The sequence below is a fragment of the Elephas maximus genome, chromosome 2 (genome assembly GCF_024166365.1).
Source record: "Elephas maximus indicus isolate mEleMax1 chromosome 2, mEleMax1 primary haplotype, whole genome shotgun sequence".
Lineage (NCBI taxonomy): Eukaryota > Metazoa > Chordata > Mammalia > Proboscidea > Elephantidae > Elephas > Elephas maximus.
The window spans coordinates 229,357,805-229,376,022 of record NC_064820.1 but is presented as its reverse complement, the minus strand read 5'-3'; the positions used below and the strand labels follow the sequence as shown (position 1 = coordinate 229,376,022).

General features: G+C 48.3%; 1 protein-coding gene across 3 annotated transcripts in view; it reads left to right on the top strand.

Moving 5' to 3' along the window:
• The first annotated feature begins 4,851 nt into the window (after positions 1 to 4,851).
• The window catches only part of ITGB2 (integrin subunit beta 2), a 49,563-nt gene continuing 36,196 nt past the window's right edge, over positions 4,852 to 18,218 (top strand). Inside the window, exons 1-2 of one of the 3 annotated variants that reach the window (XM_049875015.1) lie at positions 4,854 to 4,970; positions 15,503 to 15,600. Coding sequence is in view for 2 of the 3 variants with exons in the window: in XM_049875016.1 (XP_049730973.1) it covers positions 4,962 to 4,970 (9 nt within the window). In the remaining variant the exon portion in view is untranslated. Of the gene's footprint in view, positions 4,971 to 15,502; positions 15,601 to 18,218 lie in introns of all 3 variants that reach the window. The other 2 variants (XM_049875016.1, XM_049875014.1) reach the window with 2 other exon arrangements.

Below are 18,218 nucleotides of genomic sequence, written 5' to 3'. Positions count from 1 at the left end.
CTGTTGCTGCATCCTTTGCATTTGTAGGGTCGGGTTACTGTAATCCTAGGTGTTCTTGACTTGCAGCTGCAGCGTTACGTGGCACCCTTCCTCTGTCTCCTTGTCTCTCTGTATTTTCTCCAATTTTATAAGGATAAAAGTCATATAGGATTAGGGCCCATTCTTCTTCAATATGACTGCTTGTTAAATGGTGACATCTTCAAAGACCCTATTTCCAAACAAGGTCACGTTCACAGAGGATTAGAACTTCCACACATCTTTTTGGGGACACAATTCAATCCATAATGATGCCCCCATCTGTATCTGCCAGAATGATCTTTTTCTTGACACGGTGAAAGAAACGCATAAGTACATCCTCTTTCCAAAAGATTCAGATGTGCATAGAGCAAGGTCTCTTAACCACCCTTCTCACCCGCGAGCAACTCTCAGTCTGCTCTGGAGCAGTGACCCATATTGTCATGTGTCTGTATCTTCTCAGACATCTCTCTATCCATTTTGAGAAACATAACCACTATAATGCGTGCTTAACCTTTTCACAGTATGAATGGTACCGTCTTGTGTTTATTGCTCTGCAGCTGACTTTGTTTTGCTTAACAGCATCTTTAAGGACTGCTGCCGGCTCAAACACCTGTCCCCATTTTTTTCCATCTACTCAATAGTGTTCCATAGAATGGCACCATGGTTTATTTAGCCATCTGCCTGTTGATAGACATATATTTTACATGAGCTTTTAAATGACTATTTAGACAAAGGATGCCACAATAAAGATCCACAAACACTTAATTTCTCCTCATGGTAGATAGCAGGAAATGGGTCGGCTGAGAATAGATTGATAGCTGCTGTCAGCTCAGACTCATGATGACCTTATGTACAACAGAACAAAAACATTTCCTGGTCCTGCATCATTCTCACAATCACTGGCATGTTCAAGTCCATCGTTGCTGCTCTCGTGCCAATCCGTCTTACCGAGGGGCTCCCTCACCCTTGCTGGCCCTATGCTTCAACAAACGTGATATCCTCCTGTAGCAATTGATCCTCCTGATGACATGTCCAAAGCAAGCAAGTCAGACAATATTCCATTGTGATCCATAACATTAAAAAAATATATATATATTTTTATTAGCATTGGCTAATTTTTGAGTGTAGATTGCCAGGCCTTTCTTCTTAGTCTGCCTTGGTCTGGAAGCTCTGCTGAAACCTATCCACCATAGGTGACCATGCTGGTATTTGAAATACCAGTGGCATAGCTTCCAGCATCACAGCAACATGCCAGCTCCCATAGTACAACAACCTGCTAGACACTGACAGTCATGAAACCAATTGCCCTCCACATATGATAGTTGGAAAATGGTAACTCGTAGTTTTGCTTTTTGTTTTTGTTTTTAATGTATAAAATATATGTCATGGATTGAATTGTGTCCCCTCAAAAATATGTGTCAACTTGGTTAGGCCATGTGTGGTTGTCCTCCATTTTGTGATTTTCCTATGTATTATAAATCATAATCTCTGTTTGTGGTTAAAGAGGTTTAGGGTGGGATGTAACACCCTTGTTCAGGCCACATTCCTGATCCAATGTAAAATAATTTTCCCTGGGGTGTAGCCTGCAACACCTTTTATCTCTCAAGAGATAAAAGGAAAGGGAAGCAAGCAGAGAGTTGGGGACCTCACACCACCAAGAAAGCAGCACCAGGAACACAGCGAGTCCTTTGCGCCTGGGGTCTCTGCGCCTGAGAAGCTCCTCAACCATGCGAAGGTTGAGGACAAAGACCTTCTTCCAGAGATGACAGAAAGAAAGCCTTCTCCTAGAGCCAACGCCCTGAATTTGAACTTGTAACCTACTAGACTATAAGAAAATAAATTTCTCTTTGATAAAGCCATCCACTTGCAGTATTTCTGTTATGGCACCACTAGATGACTAAGAATATGCATAACAAAATTTACCATTTTAATCATTTTTAAGTGTATGATTCAGTGGCATTAAGTACATTTACCATGTTGTGTAATTATCACTAATATTTTCAAAACTTTTGCATCACCCCAAACAGAAGCACTGTGCCCATTAAACAACACCTCACGCTTCTCGTTGTAGTTTGATGTAACCCCCATGTCTGTGAAGCCTCTCTCTGTGTTTTGCTGGACTCTGTATTCCCTCACAGCTTCTTTCACTTAGCAGGATGCATTACAGATTCATTCATATGGTTGTCTTTCTAATATATGAATTTAATACTATAAATTTCCCTCTAGGCACTGCTTTGGCTTCATTCCACTAAATTTAATATGCTGTATTTTCATTTTGTTCAAAGTATTTTCTATTTTCACTTGAGGCTTCCACTAGAAATGTGTTCTTTAGTTAGAGATGTCACCAATATCTTTCTGGTTTAACTCAATTATGAACAGAGAACATATTTTTGTATGATTCACATTCTTTTAAACTTGTTAAGGTTTATTTTATGATCCAGTGTACTAGTTTTCTAGGCCTGCCATACCAAAGTATCACAAAGTGGGTAACTTTAACAACAGAGATTTATTGTCTCTCAGTTCAAGAATCTAGAAGTTCAAAATCAAGATGTCTGCAGGGCCATATTTCCTCTGAAGGCTCTAGGGAAGAATCTTTCCTTGCCTCTTCCAGCTTCTGGTGGTTCCTGGCAATCCTTAGCTTGTAGATTCATCATTCCTATCTCTGCCTCCATCTTCATATGCTCATCTTTCCTCTGTGTGTCTCTGTCTGTGTCTCTTCTCTTCCTCTTATAAGGACACCAATAATATCAACTAGGGCTCACCCTACTCCAGTGCAATCTAATCTTAACTGATTGTATCTGTAAAGACCCTGTTTCACAAGTATAGAGGATAAGACTTGAACATATCTTTTTTTGTGACATGATTCAATCCATAACACCCAAGATACTGTCTATCTTGGGGAATGTGTCCTGTGCATTTAAAAATAGTGTATATTCTGCTGCTGTTGCTGGGTGGAGTGTTCCATAATTTTTTTTTTTTTTTTTTAGGTCTTATTGTTTGATGCTGTTGCTTAGGTCTGCTATACGCTTTGCTGATTTTCTGCTTTTTTTTCTTTTTTTATTGATTACTCCAGCCATATCTGTGGGCTTGCCTATTTCTTCTTTTAGATCTTTCAGCTTTGTCTTCATGTATTTTGAAACTCTGTGTTTAGATGTATGCAAATTTAGGATTGTTATACCTTCTTACTGAGTTAACTCTCTTATCATTTTGTAGTGGAGCCCTGGTGGCACGGTGGTTAAGAGCTACGGCTGCTAACAAAAAGGTTGTCGGTTTGAACCCACCAGCTGCTCCTTACAAACCCTATGGAGCAGTTCTACTCTGTTTTATAGGGTTGCTATGAATGGGAATCAACTCAATGGTCATGGATTTGGTTTTGGTTTTATCATACCTGGCAATTTTCCTTGTTGTGAAGTCTGCTTAGTCTGATATTAATTAAAAAAAAAAAAAAAAAAAAGCCCATTGCTGTCAAGTCGACTTCGACTCGTAGTGACCCTACAGGATAGAGTAGAACTGCCCCATAGGGTTTTCAAGGAGCAGCTGGTCGATTCAAACTGCTGACATTTGGTTAGCAGTCAAGCTCTTAACAACTGCGCCACCAGGGTTCCGATATTAATATAGTCATTCTAATTTTCTTTGAGTTAGTGTTTGTACAGTATATTTTTTTTACCATCCTTGTATTCTTGACCTGCCTATGTTATCACATTTAAAGTGTTTGGGTCCTTTTTTAAAAATCCACTTGGCAATATCTGTCTTGTAATTTGTGTGTTTAGACCATTTACACTTAATGTAATTACTGAAATGCTTGGATTTAGGTCTATTATTTCATTTTTTTGTTTGTTTTCTGTTTTTCCCCTCTGTTTTTTATTCCTCTGTTCCCCCCTCTCCTGCTTTCTTTTGGATTACTTGCATTTTTTTTGTATCACATTTTAATTTATCAATTAGCTTTTTGACTGTATCTCTTTGAATAGTTTTTTTTTTTAGTGGTTGTTCTAGGGATTATAATATACATAGTTAACACTTCGTTGTCTACTTATTTACTATTTTACTACTTGCAGAGAAGCTTTACAATTACATAAATTCCTTTACTGTCCTCCCTTTATGCTGTAGTTGTTATATATCTTACCTCCACACAGAGTGAAAGTTCTACCACCAATGTTATGATTTTTGATTTCAATGTATTTTAAAGAACTTAAAAAAAAATAGTCTATATATATTTATCTAAATATTTACCATTTCTGTTGCCCTTCCTTCATTTCTAAGTTTCCCTCTGGGATAATTTCCCTTCTGCCTAGCATTTCCTTTAGAGCATGTCTGTGGCCACCAATTTTCTTAGTTTTCCTTTATCCAAAAATGTCTATTTCCTCTTTGTTAGCAAGGAATATTTTTGCTGTATGTAAAATTCTGGATTGACAGTTCTTTTCTTTGAACACTCTCCTCCTGCCTATGTGCTCAGTCTGTTGGCCAGATCCCCTGTCCCTGAATGAGAACCCAATGGGGTCATTCCCCTGCATATGGCTCCCTGTGGTTCCCCATCCCCTGCAGAGCATGAACCACCTCCTCTATGGTAGGCTGGTCCCTTAGTAGTTGGGCTCCTGCTGCTGCCATAGACTCCTGTCCCCCAAAATTGCCCCTCACTTCATATTCTTACCTACTTCTTGTTATGCAGGTACACATGAGTTGCAGGTCCCATTCTGTCTTGCATGGTTGCTCCTCTGACTTCCCTCCATTGGGAGCAGGTGCAGAGCAGAGAGGAGATGGAGATTATCACCAATGTGTGGTGCAATCAACCACATGTAGTTCAACTTCCTCTGTGGCACCCGACTTAGAACAGGAAGCATCAGGGGCAGTGTCTTTTCCCCGATGTGACAGTGGACCAGCCTGAGAAGATCACAGCTCAACCTGCCCCAACCAAGCCAGGACACGCAGTGCCAGGGATCTAGGACATGAGTGGGGTGAGTGGATGGACTGTGCCTCTGTTTCTGTGTTTGCTTGTTGTTGTTTTTTTTTTTAAGGGGAAATACTTAGTCCTGCGGCGTTTCCATGAGGAATCAGCTGCTGCCTTTCTCAAGGAAAGTAGTTCCAAGTGACCCCAGCCTTGGAGTGGACCCTGGTGGCCTCAGTCTACATCACTGGCCAGGGAGGATCTTGGGATTGTCCACTCTGGCCCCTCTTACCAAAAGAGAGCTGAGACCCAGAGAGAGGAAATGCTAAGCCCACAGGCAGGGCTACCCAGGGTGCTGGGGACCTCAGTTTACTGAGCAGGAACTGGGGCCCAGCACAGCGGGGAGAACCCAGACAGAAGACAGGCTCTGGTGCCTGGGTCTAAGGTCTTTCAACACACCACAGACACTTCCTGAGCTGCCAAGGGGGTGTGGGAGTAGGGATGTGGGGGCTTCAAGGCCCAGCAGAGCCAGGAGGCTCATGGGAGCAGGAAAGACCCCCAGGCTGGTGTGTGTGTGGCTTCCACTGGGCTGTGCAGGAGTCGTCCCTGGAGTCTCCAGCTGTACTGTTCTGTTCCTGCCTCACAGATCCCCCCACTCTCCTCAGCCCACCACTGCTAGCTGTGATGACTTACGTTTCCAAACCAAAGCTCTGCGTCAAGCTCTAGTACAGATAGGTATCTGAAGATGGCAGTGGGCAGCATGCCTGGGACCCTTCAGCTGTTCCCGGAGCTCTGGGAAAGGGGGTCTTTGTAAGCAAGACTCTTGGCACATAGGAGGGAGGGCATGGAGTCTGTGAAGCAGATGCCCATGGTAGGTGCCCAGGGTGCGTTTGGCTGGCACATTTCCTGAGTTTTCTTCTGAAGGAAACAGCAGTGTTTACATCCTGTGTTTCCAGCCTGCCTGCTTGTCTCTCCTCAGGCAGAGAAGATGGCTGTCGAAAGTGAGACCACTTCTGCTGCAGTGCGTGTGTGTGTTTGTGTGTGTGTGTGTGTGGTGTATATGTGTGGTATGTCAACTGTGTGTGTGTGTGTTGTGTGTTTGTGATGTATATGGTGGTCTGTGTGTGGATGTGAATGCTATGTTTGTAGAATGGTATGTGTGGAATGTATGTGCTGTATGCGTGTGTGGTGTGACTATAATGCCTGTGTGGTCTGTGTGTGGTGTTCGTACCTGTGTTGTATGTATGGCATGTGTGTGACTGGTATGTGGTGTTGTGTGTGTGTAGTATGCACGGTGAATATGTGTGTGTAAGTGTGTGTGGCCTGAATGGTGTGTGTGTGATTGTGAGTGGTATGTTTGCAGTATGGTATGTGTGGAGTATGTGTGTTGTATGTGTGTGTGGTGTATGACTGTAAGGGTTGTGTGTGTGGTCTCTATGTGGTGTTTGTACACGCGTTATGTGTGTGGTACTGTGTGTGTGTAGTATGTGTGGTGGATGGGTGTGTAAGTGTGTGTGTGGCCTGTGGGGTGTGTGTGTATGTACTGTTTGAATTTTGTATATGCGTGGTGTGTGTGTGATTGTGAGTGGTGTGTTTGTAGTATGGTATATGTGGATTACGTATGTTGTATGTGTGTATGTTGTATGCAGGTGTGGCGTGTGACTATAAGTGTTGTGTGTGTGGTCTGTGTGTGGTGTTTGCACACGTGTTGTGTACGCATGTGTGTGAGTGGGGTGTGGTGTTGTGTGTGGCATGTGTGCTGAATATGTGTGTGGTGTTGCATGCATGGGTAGTATGCGTGGTGGATATGTGTGTGTGGTCTGTGTGGTATATGTGGTAAATATGTGTGTATGTTCTGTGTGGTGTTGTGTGTGAGTAGTATGTGTGGTAAACAGTGTGTATGGTCTGTGTGGTGGTGTATGTATGTGTGGTATGCGTGGTAAATGTACGTATATGGTTTATGTGTGTGTGTAGTCTGTGTGGTGAATATGTGTGTGTGGTCTGTGCAGTGTGTGTGTAGTATGTGTGGTGAATATGTATGTATGGGCTGTGTGGTGTTGTGTGTATGTGTGGTATGTGTGATGAATATGTGTGTATGGTCTGTGTGGTGTTGTATGTGCAGTCCGTGTGGTGAATATGTGCGTGGTCTGTGTCGTATGCGTGTGTGTGTAGCCTATGTGGTGAATGTGTGTGCGGTCTGTGTGGTGTGTGTGTATGTAGTCTGTGTGGTGAATATATGTGCGTGGTCTGTGTAGTCTGTGTAGTCTGTGTGGCGAATACATGTGCGTGGTCTGTGCGGGGTGTGTGTGCGTAGTCAGTGTGGTGTGTGTGTGGTCTGTATGGTGTGTGTGTGTGTGTGTGTGTAGTCCGTGTGGTAAATATTTATGTGTGATCTGTGTGGTGTGTGTGTGGTCTGTATGGTGTGCGTGTGTGTGTGGTCTGTGTGGTGAATGTATGTGTGGTCTGTGTAGTCTGTGTGGTGAATATGTGTGCGTGGTCTGTGCGGTGTGTGTGTGTAGTCTGTGCGGTGTGTGTGTGTAGTCTGTGCAGTGTGTGTGGTCTGTATGGTGTGTGTGTGTGTAGCCTGTGTGGTAAATATTTATGTGTGATCTGTGTGGTGTGTGTGTGGTCTGTATGGTGTGCGTGTGTGTAGTCTGTGTGGTGAATATGTGTGGTCTGTATGGTGTGCGTGTGTGTGTAGTCTGTGTGGTAAATATTTACATGTGGTCTGTGTGGTGTGTGTGAGTGACCGTGAGTGGTATAGGGTATGCATGTGCATGCATGCATGTTCTGGGTGAGTTTAGGACCACTGGCCTGATGATTCAAGTAAAAACACTCAAGGAAAATTGAGTTTTAGGGGAACTGATGTTGGGTCTGTGATTTTGGTCCAAATGGTTTCAGGCAAAGTGCTCAGAAATGGACCTGACCTCCCTCCTGGCACAAGGCTCCTGGAGGTAGAGCGTAGGGTGGAAGACACACCCCTGGGGCCCCACCTGGACACTAATTTCTTGGGGGCAGCCCCCATACACACCTACGTTCCCTCTCACCACCCATATCCTGGTGCCAACTCTTTTCCTTGCCCTTCCTCTTTCTCCTCCCCAGACTGGGGGTGGATCCACCACTACTGTCCCCAGCCAGGCTCCCTGCACGCTCTGAGACGCTCGAGCGCAGTGCACCCTGTCCTCTGGCCCCGGAATACCTGGTAGAGAAATGTGGGGCCTTGTGATGGGGGGTGGGAAAAATGGAGATGGGATGCGTCACCAGTATGTCCCTCCTGGATCGTGTCCTGGCGTCTGTCCAAGTGCAAGGAGGCTGTGCGCTGGGGCCTTAATGAGAAAAAACTGCTCAGAAGCTTCTGGGCAGCTCAGTCACCCCAGCAGCTTTATAGAGAAGCGACCTAACGGCTTCATTTTTTAAAGGGGCCCCTCACCACAACCTCACTCCCTGCAACCACGGTTTGGAGGTCCTGGCTGTGTTTCTGGGACGAGAGGCTGAGATCTTTAGCCAAGGTCACCACACAGGACCCCGCTGGCACCACATTCTGAGCAGACATGGTCAGATGCCCACCCCCTCCGGAAGTCCCCTGGGGATGCCAGGCCTCAGGGCTGTGGCCTCCAGCAGGGCAGCACAGTGAGGGGCGAGGGAGGGGAGTCTGCAGCTCAGGACGCGCCACTGCTGTTTCTAGCCTGAAAACAAATCCTGGGGACCAGCACTGGCAGGAGAGATGCACTGCCAACCCAGGGCCTTGCCCAGCACAAGTGAATCGCCATAGATGGAGCCAGGTATTTCCTGAGGGCATAGCTGAGCTGGGCAACCTGATGCCTCTCCCCTGAGCTCTGGTGTCTCCTCTGAAATGTGGGGCAGGAATCCCTGCCCTAAGTTCTCCCAAATTAAATGCTGCAAATGTAGCATGTAACGCAGGACATGTACCAGGTAGGGGCGTCACGCATGCCATGGAAAGAGCTGCTGTGGGGGAAAGGAAAGGGAAACCTGAGGCCCACTGTGGTTGCAGGGAACTCTGCAGAGGAACTGCCCTGCCAACTTCCTGTCTGCACCCTCTGGGTTTGCATAGACCAGCAGGAAGCCAGCCTCCCCAGGACACCGCCTCCCCACCTGTGAAGTGGGAGAGGAGGGCTGGCCAGTTATTTAAACTCCAACTTGAAGCTGTCAACTAATAGGTTCTTGTCAAGCAGACTAGTGAATAGAAGTCAGCCAGACACAGGGTTGGAAGAACAGAAAGGTTTATTCACGGTTTGGAAACTGGGAGATAGGCAGGGTCTCATGACCTAAGGCTGCCAGCTCCCTGAACCGGGGCAGATTTGCTCCTTTTATAGGGAGTGACATACATATGCACAAGCAGTAAGGAGAGGATCTTCAGTCTTGTGATGTGTGTGCAGTCCACTAATTTTAGTGAATGAGTTTTTGCACATGGCTCTAAAAATATTGTGCACAGACCTAAAAAAATGGCAATAGCTTGTAACTGCCACGCCAGGAAGGTCATATAGCGGGTAGATTCTAAGTCAGTGCTCCTGGGCCTCCACTTCCTGCTGGGAGAAGAGAAGAAACCTGGGGATTTGAGTAATCGTGGTAAAGTGCTGTAAAAGTTGTAACAAAAATGTAGCAAGAGTAGACTTTTCTGAAAAACAACTATTATGGGATGGTTAATAACCGTTTCATGACTGCCTGCTTCATTCCCTCCTCTAATACTGGTCCCTTTAATCTTAAAGGGAATAGGGGCAAAGGTCATTCTTCTGAAACTTCTTCAAGCTGGACAGGGCAGTTGTTCTGGAGTGATGGGACCTTCATAAATTTACTTACAGCTTCTTCTGGTGGGATGGAAGCCTTGTTGAAGCATTATTTGAAAGTGGAATTTTTTAAGCTTTGAGGAAATGAACTTAACAAGGAGTTTAAACAAACATGGTACAAAGATTAGGAGGGGAAAGATCACAACTACGTGTCCTGCTAAGGGAAGGAACCAGGTGAGCGACGGAAGTGTACTTTTCACAGTCTGCCACACGTCCTGAGCTTTTGGTCCCTGATTAAAATTGTGAAGCCATTGGGCCTGGTCATAGATTCTTTTTTATGATCTAAAGGAGGTTTTCCCTGCAAAGTGCCTCTTAATCCTTCTGGTTGTGGCCTCCTGTCCCCAGTGGGTGGTTTGTGTAAGGCCCTCAAAATGCTCCATGCTGTAAGTTGTGGTAAGTAGGTAATTCTTGCAGGGTTTTTATAGCACACGTGTGACTGGTTGGGGTCTAGTGAAAATCCCCCTTCTTTTATTAACTCAAACCCTCCTCTGTGTATGTTGGATTAAAGTGTTCCTGAGGATGTTGAGTGATCTGGCCCTCTACTGATGGTGGCCAGAGCTGAGGTAATGGGTGAGTGGATGGGGTGAGCCCTTGGACAATGAGCACCCCACCCTGTGGACCGAGTCCTGTGCCACCCACCTTTCTGCATACCTGTCACCGAGTAAATGTCCCAGGGTCCCACCTGAGCAGTGTCAGGGTGAGGATCCTGGCTGCAGGAAGGGGTTAAGTAATGCTCACATTCACCCAGCAGGCGCGGGGCCAGGCTGCGTTGGGAACCCCATCCGAGGTGCCCACTCCTGGGCATGTGACCATCTCTCAGAGACATCTGGGTGCCGCCCACTGGCTGGGCTGGGGCTGGGATGCTGACACTGACCACTTCCAGCTTCCTTTCCAAAGTGGACCTAAGCACTGTCACTTCTGGTGCCTGCGCCGGTAACGCAGAGTCACTGTAATGAGGTTGGTGGTCTGAACCCACCTGGCAGTGCCACAGAAGAAAGGCTTGGTAATCTGCTTGCATAAAGATTACAGCCAAGAAAACCCTATGAAGCAGGTCTACTCAGTAACACATAGGATCGCCATGAGTCAGAGGTGACTTGATGGCAACAGGCTCATTTAGTGGAGCAGGCAGTCTGGCTGGCAGTGGGTAGTGGACAAAGGTACTGGCATCCATCTGAGTCCCAGCAGGGCTCCTGTGACCTGGGTCCTCTCCTCAGCCACCTGTGGTTGCCAGGAACAGCCTTGTTCCGCACATTGGCCATGCACAGGGTCAGGCTTGCAGGGGTTTGCACCCCAGCCTCACTTCTCCCAGCTGATGGCTTGGGTGCGTCAGGTACCCTTCAAACCCTGGTCCTCTCTGTGCCCCACCTGGCAGGGATAGAGGGCAGGAAATGGGAGGGTGGGGCACTTGGTGCTCAGGGGACACTTAGCAGAGATGATGTCCCATCCCTCTAGCCCCTTTTCTCTTGGACCCGCTCCAGAGGGCAAGCCTGAGCCAGGATCTTTGAAAAGAGTGGGGAGCTTCCAGTTACTCCCTTCTTAGTGAGTAGGCACCAGGCTAAGTGGCAAGAGTGCTCACGGGCCGAGGCTTTGAGGGCACAGGCGACACCCCGGCTTGCTTGGTGTGTTGCCCTGGCCAGGCCTGACCTTCTGTGGCCCAGGGTCCCCTCTTCTGCAGATGAGGGGTCCAGGCTGCTCTCTACTCCATGGTCAAGACTAGCAGGGCCTGGGGGTCAGGAGCCAGGAGGCCCAGGCTTCTGTATGTGACCCTCGCACATTCTCTACTCAGATCTGGTCCAGCTGAGAAAAGCATGGGCGGGCTTGGGAGGAAGGTTTCGCAGCCACCCCCACGGGCCCTGATAGGAAGAAAACAGACTCATTACCCTTATACCTCCTGAACATCCTGAGGCGGAAACCACAGCCTGCCTGCCCACCCTCCTTGGCTTCACACAGTGCTGCAAAGCTCCACCCTGCAGCCTACGCTTGAACCTCAGGCTCTTCTCGTGGGATCCTTCAGTGTTTGTGATAAGGAGGAAACTGAGGTCCAGAGGCTGGCATGATTTGGTTACAGGGATGTGACAGCTGGTACAAGAGTTGGTGTGGGTCCTAGAGCTCTGACCCCAGAGCCAGCTGGCTCAGGCTCCAGTCACAGTGTCCACACATCCTGGCTGTGTGGCTTGGGCAATGGACCCGCTTCCCCACCCCTGTGAATGGGGGGCTGGCACCGTCTACCCGACATCTGGGGGGGTGAGGGCGAACTGAGGCCATGGGTGCCAAGTGTAGCCCAGGTCACAGGGCAGCAGTGCCCAGTCCTGTGCCTGTGGGAGTTCAGGCAGGGAGCGGCTGCAGGGCGCGAGGGAGGCTATGTCTGCCGTGATCTCAGTCCCTCTACAACCACAGCCTCCACGGTGAGTTGTCACAAAGCTTGGCACAGCCAGGTTTCGTTGGCACTGGATGTGGGGGTTGAGGGGAGTCGGGCTTCTCAGATCCTCAGATCTGGCCAAACTGAGAGCCAGAGATCTACTGCCCCAGAAGGTCCTGAGGAGACCATCACCTGGGTCCATGGCATTGGCTGCAGCTGGAAGTCTAAGGGCTCACTGGCTGGCTGGCGAGCAAGGCCAGGGGCTGAGGCTGGCTTCCTTGACCTCTTAGACCTTCCTGAGCCCAGGCTCCCATCACAGAGGGGCCGTGGGAGAGCAGACCACCAGGTGCCACCCAGCATCGGGACTCGTGTGCCAGCACTCCAGGGGCAGAGGATAACCTGGAGGTGGCCCCACTGAGTAGCCCCTCCACCAACGCATTTTTAAATACAGACTTTATTTTTAGTGCAGTTTTAGGTTTACACAGAAAAAAAGTACTTTGAGTTCTCATATATCCCCTGTGCCTGCTGCACACTGTTTCCCCCATTGTTAACATCTTGCACAGGTGTGACACATTTGTTACAACTGAAACTGTACTGATACACTATTAGTAACTAAAGTGCACAGTTTGCATAGAGTTCGCTCTGTGTTGCAAGGTCCTGTGGGTTTTGACAAATGCATGATGTCATATGTCCACCATTATATTACCCAATGAGTTTTAAAATAGTATTGAGCAAGACCATACGGTGGATGTTTGGAGCAGCAGTGTTGGCGAGGGGAGGAAGGGACAAAGGCAGAGCCAATTTCTAAGAACGCCAGAGAGCAGCCCCCAGTGCCAGGCCCAGAAAAGAGACCAGCAAAAGCTTCTTCAATGAGTGAATGAATGATTTATGAGTAAATGTCCCAGCGAGGAGGTCCCCCGAGGTCAACCAGCCTCATCTCTTTCCACCACCACTCAGAAATACCCAGAGGAGGCAAAGAAAAACAGATGGTTTTTGAAACCTGGATAACAAAATTCAGGGCAATTTACCAATCCTTATGGAATTCTGATTTTTTTTTTTTAATGTATACATTTCTTAAATATCATATGTTTAAAAATATATGTTTACTGGTGAAGGTTTGGGAAAATACAAAAAGAAATACGAAGAAATTGAAAATACAATGCTGCCACCCAGGGAGAAACACAGACTATTTTGATGTTTCTACTTCTTTCCATGTCTTTACTTTTTTTAATTGTACTTTAGATGAAGGTTTGCAGAAAAAACTAGCTTCTCATTAAACAATTGGTACACATCTTGTTTTGTGACATTGGTTGCCAACCCCACGACATGTCAACACTCTCCCCTTCTCAACCTTGGGTTCCCTGTTACCAGCTTTCCTGTCCCCTCCTGACTCCTTGTCCTTCCCCCGGGCTGCTGTACCCATTTGGTCTTGTTTTGTTTTATGGGCCTGTCTAATCTTTGGCTGAAGGGTGAGCCTCAGGAGTGACTTCATTTCTGAGCTAAAAGGGTGTTCAGGGGCCATACTCTCAGAGTTTCTCCGGTCTCTGTCAGACCAATGAGTCTGGCCTTTTTTTTTTTTTTTGTGTGTGTGTGTGTGTGTTAGAATTTTGTTCTACATTTTTCTCTAGCTCTGTCCGGGACCCTCTGTTGTGACCCCTGTCAGAGCAGTTGGTGTTGGTACTTGGGCACCACCTAGTTGTGCTGGGCTCAGTCTGGTGGAAGCGGTAGTAGTTGCGGTCCATTGGCCCTTTGAACTAATTTTTCCCTGTCTTTAGTTTTCTTCCTTCTCCCTTGCTCCAGATGGGGTCAGACCAATGGAGTATCTTAGGTGGCCCCTCACAAGCTTTTAAGACCTCAGATGCTGTTCACCGAAGTAGAATGTAGAACATTTTCTTTATAAACTATATTATGCCAATTGAGTTAGATGTTCCCAAAGATCACGGCCTCCACAGCCCTCAGCCCAGCAATTCGGTCCCTCAGGAAGTTTGGATGTGTCTATGGGGCTTCCATGACATTGCCTTGTCAAGTTGTGCTGGCTTCCCCAGTATTGCGTACTGTCTTATCTTTCACCAAAGTTACCACTTATCTATTGGCTAGTTAGTGTTTTTCCGTCCCTACCCCTCCCCCCTTGTAACCATCAAAGATTGTTTCTTTTTGTGCATAAACATTTTCATGTGTGTTTATAATAGTGGTCTCATACACTATTTGTCCTTTTGTGATTGACTTATCTCACCTCCTCCAGAGTCATCCATGTTGTGAGATGCTTCACAGTATATATTTACTTCCTATCATGAAACCGAAATATTATTTTGAAGCTTTACTTTAGGGTTTTAACACTTTTTCAAGTCATTAGATAAATATTTTAAAGTGTGATTTCTTATGCCTGTATAGCCTTCCCCCGTATGTAGGAAAGTAAACACTCCAAGATACCCTGGGTGTCCCAAACGGTTGACCCATTCAACTGCTGACAGAAAGGTTGAAGGTTCCAGTCCACCCAGAGGCACCACGGTAGAAAGTCCTGGTAACCTGCTTCAGTGAGGTCACAGCCTTAAAAACACTGTGGAGTCACCCTGGGTTGGAATCCGCTCAATAACAACAAAAACCAAGATAGACACCCCAGAGCCCTGGTGGTACAGTGCATAAGAGCTACGGCAAGGCACGGCTGCCAACCAAAATGTTAGCAGTTTGAATCCACTGGCCGCTCCTCTGAAACCCTGTGGGGCAGTTCTGCTCCACCCTATAGGTTTGTGATGAGTCGGATTCGACCCAGTGGCAGTGGGTTTGGTTTTGGTTGTCAGTACCTTGGCTTGCGGTCTGACCGTTCGCCTTTCACTGGATTCAAGACTGTCTCTTGCAAATTGGCACCGAAGGAAGGGTTTACTTTCCTGACTTCTGGGCTGTCCTTGTCTTTGGGTAGGAGGCCTGATCTGACATCAACTTAACACGCCACTCGTATGTTCACCTTCCCTGCCTCTGGGTTCTGTTTAACACATTCTTTCTTTTGGATGTCTCCTCTTTTCATTCTGCCTTTTACCATGTGGATTATATTTTCTTTTTGTGAATGTGAGTGTGTGTGACTTAGAAGGCATACATTCTATTTTTTTATTTTAGTTTTCTATTGAGTTAAAACTATATATGTGACAATATTCACCAATTCAACTTTTTTTTCTTTTGTGCTTTAGGTGAAAGTTTACAGAACAAATTGGTTTCTCCTTCAACAATTAATACACAAATTGTTTTGTGACATTTGGTTGTCAACCCTGTGATGTGTCAACACTCTCCCCTTCTCCACCCGACGTTCCTGTTTCCATTCGTCTAGTTTTTCTGTCCCTTCCTGCTTTTTCGTTGTTGCTCTTGGGCAGGTGTGCCCATTTAGTCTCATATACATGATTGAACTGCGAAGCACGTTCCTCACGTGTGTTATTGTTTGTTCTATAGATCCGTCTAATCTTTGGCTGAAGGGTGAACTTCAGTTTTGAGTTGAAAGGGTGTCCGGGGACCAAATTCTCAGAGTTTCTCCAGTCTCTGTCAGAACAGTAAGTCTGGTCTATTTTGGGGAATTTTAATTCTGTTCTACATTTTCCTCCTGCTCTGTCCGTGGCCTATTTTTATTCTAATGTTACTTTCATGTTTTAAAACCTGGCTGTTTAAGAGCTTGATTCCCGGTGAAGTGTGATCCTTGTTAGCTTTGTGCATTTGGTGCTGGAGGGGAGGGGACTGGATCCTGGCTGGGGTGGGGGGCGGCTTGATGGGGGATGACCTGGACCCACGACGCAGGGGACTTGGTAACACTCCACCCCGCTTCCTGGTTGTGCTAGGTTTTGCCAGAGCTACCCTGGGCAGGGTTAAGGTCAGGGCCTGGCTCCTGCTTCTCCATGAGGGGAGCCACCCTTAGAGAGCAAACCCTACAGCAGCCCAGGGGTTGGCAGGGAGGGTGCCCATGCTCTGGGCAGCAGGGAAGGCCCATCAGGGTGACCTTCAGGGTGGCAGGAGGGCACTCACCCTCCTCTGGGCCTGAGCTCTGCAGGGCTGGCCTCAGGTGCCCTGGGAGGAGCCTGACCAGGTACCTACTGTCCCTCCCTCCTTGCCCTGCCCATTCCTGTGGGGCCAGCTCAGGGGCTGCAAGAGACTGGCCATAGCCAGGCACTTCCCAGTCTTCCTACTCTTGTACCGGGTGTTTGGTGCCAGGTGCTGAGCGAGCCCCATATATGTGGGGTATCCACCCTCAAGTGCTGTGTGCAGGCCCTATGATCACCTCCAGCTTGTGAAGAGAAACTGAGGCAGAGTGGTTCAGTAATTGCCCAGGTGGACCCGGGCTGGGGCACTGCCCTGTACTGTCCTGGGGCCCAGGCTCCAGGACCCCCGCTTGGCCAGCACCCAGAGGGCCTTGTTCTCGAGATCTTCGAAGGCTCCGAGGCTCTGAGAACCAGTCCTGGCTGCTGGCTGTGTCCACTCAGCCTCCCTGCACACTGAGGCTGGGACAAGAGGGGCTGGCTGACCACGTCTTTTGCTTTGTTCACCCCACTTCCCACTCAGGGGGTGTGCTGCTCAGTGAAGGGGGGAGCTTAGCACCAGCACCCCCGCTCTGTGGGAGCCCAGGCTCTGCCTACTGCCCTCCACCTCCAGAGGCCAGGGCTGCCATTTGTCTGGGTGTTCTGACCCCTGCCTGGCTGTGGAGTGGGAGGGGAAGCTTACTTCTCTCAGCAACCCCCACCCTGTACCCCCCGGTGTCTCTCATTGTGGGCCTCGGAACAATTAGGGAGCAGCACTGCAAGTGGAGCTGTAGAGCCCCCCCCCAGCCTGCTTCCTGTGACCGAGGTCAGGGCCTGTGGTCTGTGGTTGGTCTCACCCTAACCAAGGCACCCCCTCCCTCTGTGGGCAGGGGTGTCGTGGTCTTAGCACATGCCTGTGTCTGCATCCTGTTGCTGCTCTGCCTCAGTTTCTCCTGTGAGGACTTACTGTTGTTAGCTGCTGTTGAGTTGATTCTGACTCATGGCAACCCCATGTGTGTCAGAGCAGAACTGGGCTCTGTGGGATTATCTTGGGTGTAATCTTTTATGGAAGGAGATTGCCAGGCCTTTGACCTGCTGGTCTTTATGAGAGTTTACAGGAGGGAGGGGGCGGTGTGGTTGTATGGCCCAGGAGAGAGCATGAGCTGTGTTTGTAGGTCTTTACCCAGAACTGGAGGGCCACTGGCCCTGTTAGCCCACACACATGACTAGGAGCCAACAGACCTTGTGCCCAGAGCAGGTGCCCAGGTGTGGGTCCCAGGACGGTGCTGGTGTCTGGGCAGGAGGCAGCCCCTCTAGGTCAGCTATGGGGTTGGCTGTCCCAACTCATGACCCAAGGACAGTCCAGCCAGGGAACTTGAGAGAGCACAGAGGGAGATTTGGGGCTGGCACAGGACTTAGCCCCACACCCCAAAGACAGGCTTTTGCCAACGAGTGGGCTGGGTATGAACCAAGAGCACAACTCCCGCCCTCGCCTGCATGACCTAGGAAGTGAGATAGGGTACAAGGAGTCCCCAGAGTGACTTCTGCTTTCAATCCCCAAATGGGAAGGAACAAGGGTTTTATTTTGACATCTCTGGATCCTGATCGCAATCTGGGCAGGGACTAGAAAGTGGCCATATCCAAACAAAAACTGAGAGTAGGTTGGGGCCTCGGGCTGGTCCTCCCCAACCACAGCATCCTGCTACAAATGCATCAGTCCCAGGAAAGAAAGAGTGAAAGGTGGTTCAGTGCAGTGGCCTGGAGCCCCTTGAGCCCCAAAGAGACCTGCCCCAAATCAAGGGGTCTGGGCCTCTGCTAGCCTGGCCCCCCAGCCTTGGGCCCTTGAGGCAACCCCGTAGAACCCACCACCACCAGGGTGGCCCATGGGAGGGGACTGGGCACCCCAGGAGCCTGGCCTCAGAGGAGCTGGCACTGCTGGGTGACGTGTGCTGGCTCTTTTCTGTGCAGAAACACAGCCCTGTAAGATAAATGTCACTTCCTGCACACCCCTTAGCAACCTCCTCCTTCCTGAATGTCAGATAAAAAGGCCAGCAACCAGCTGCACTCTCACACTGGCACCTGTGAACACCTGTGCTGCGAGTCCTGGGGAGTCAGAGCTGGCCTCCCCACCCCTGCCCCCACCTAGATGGCCTGCGCCCCTC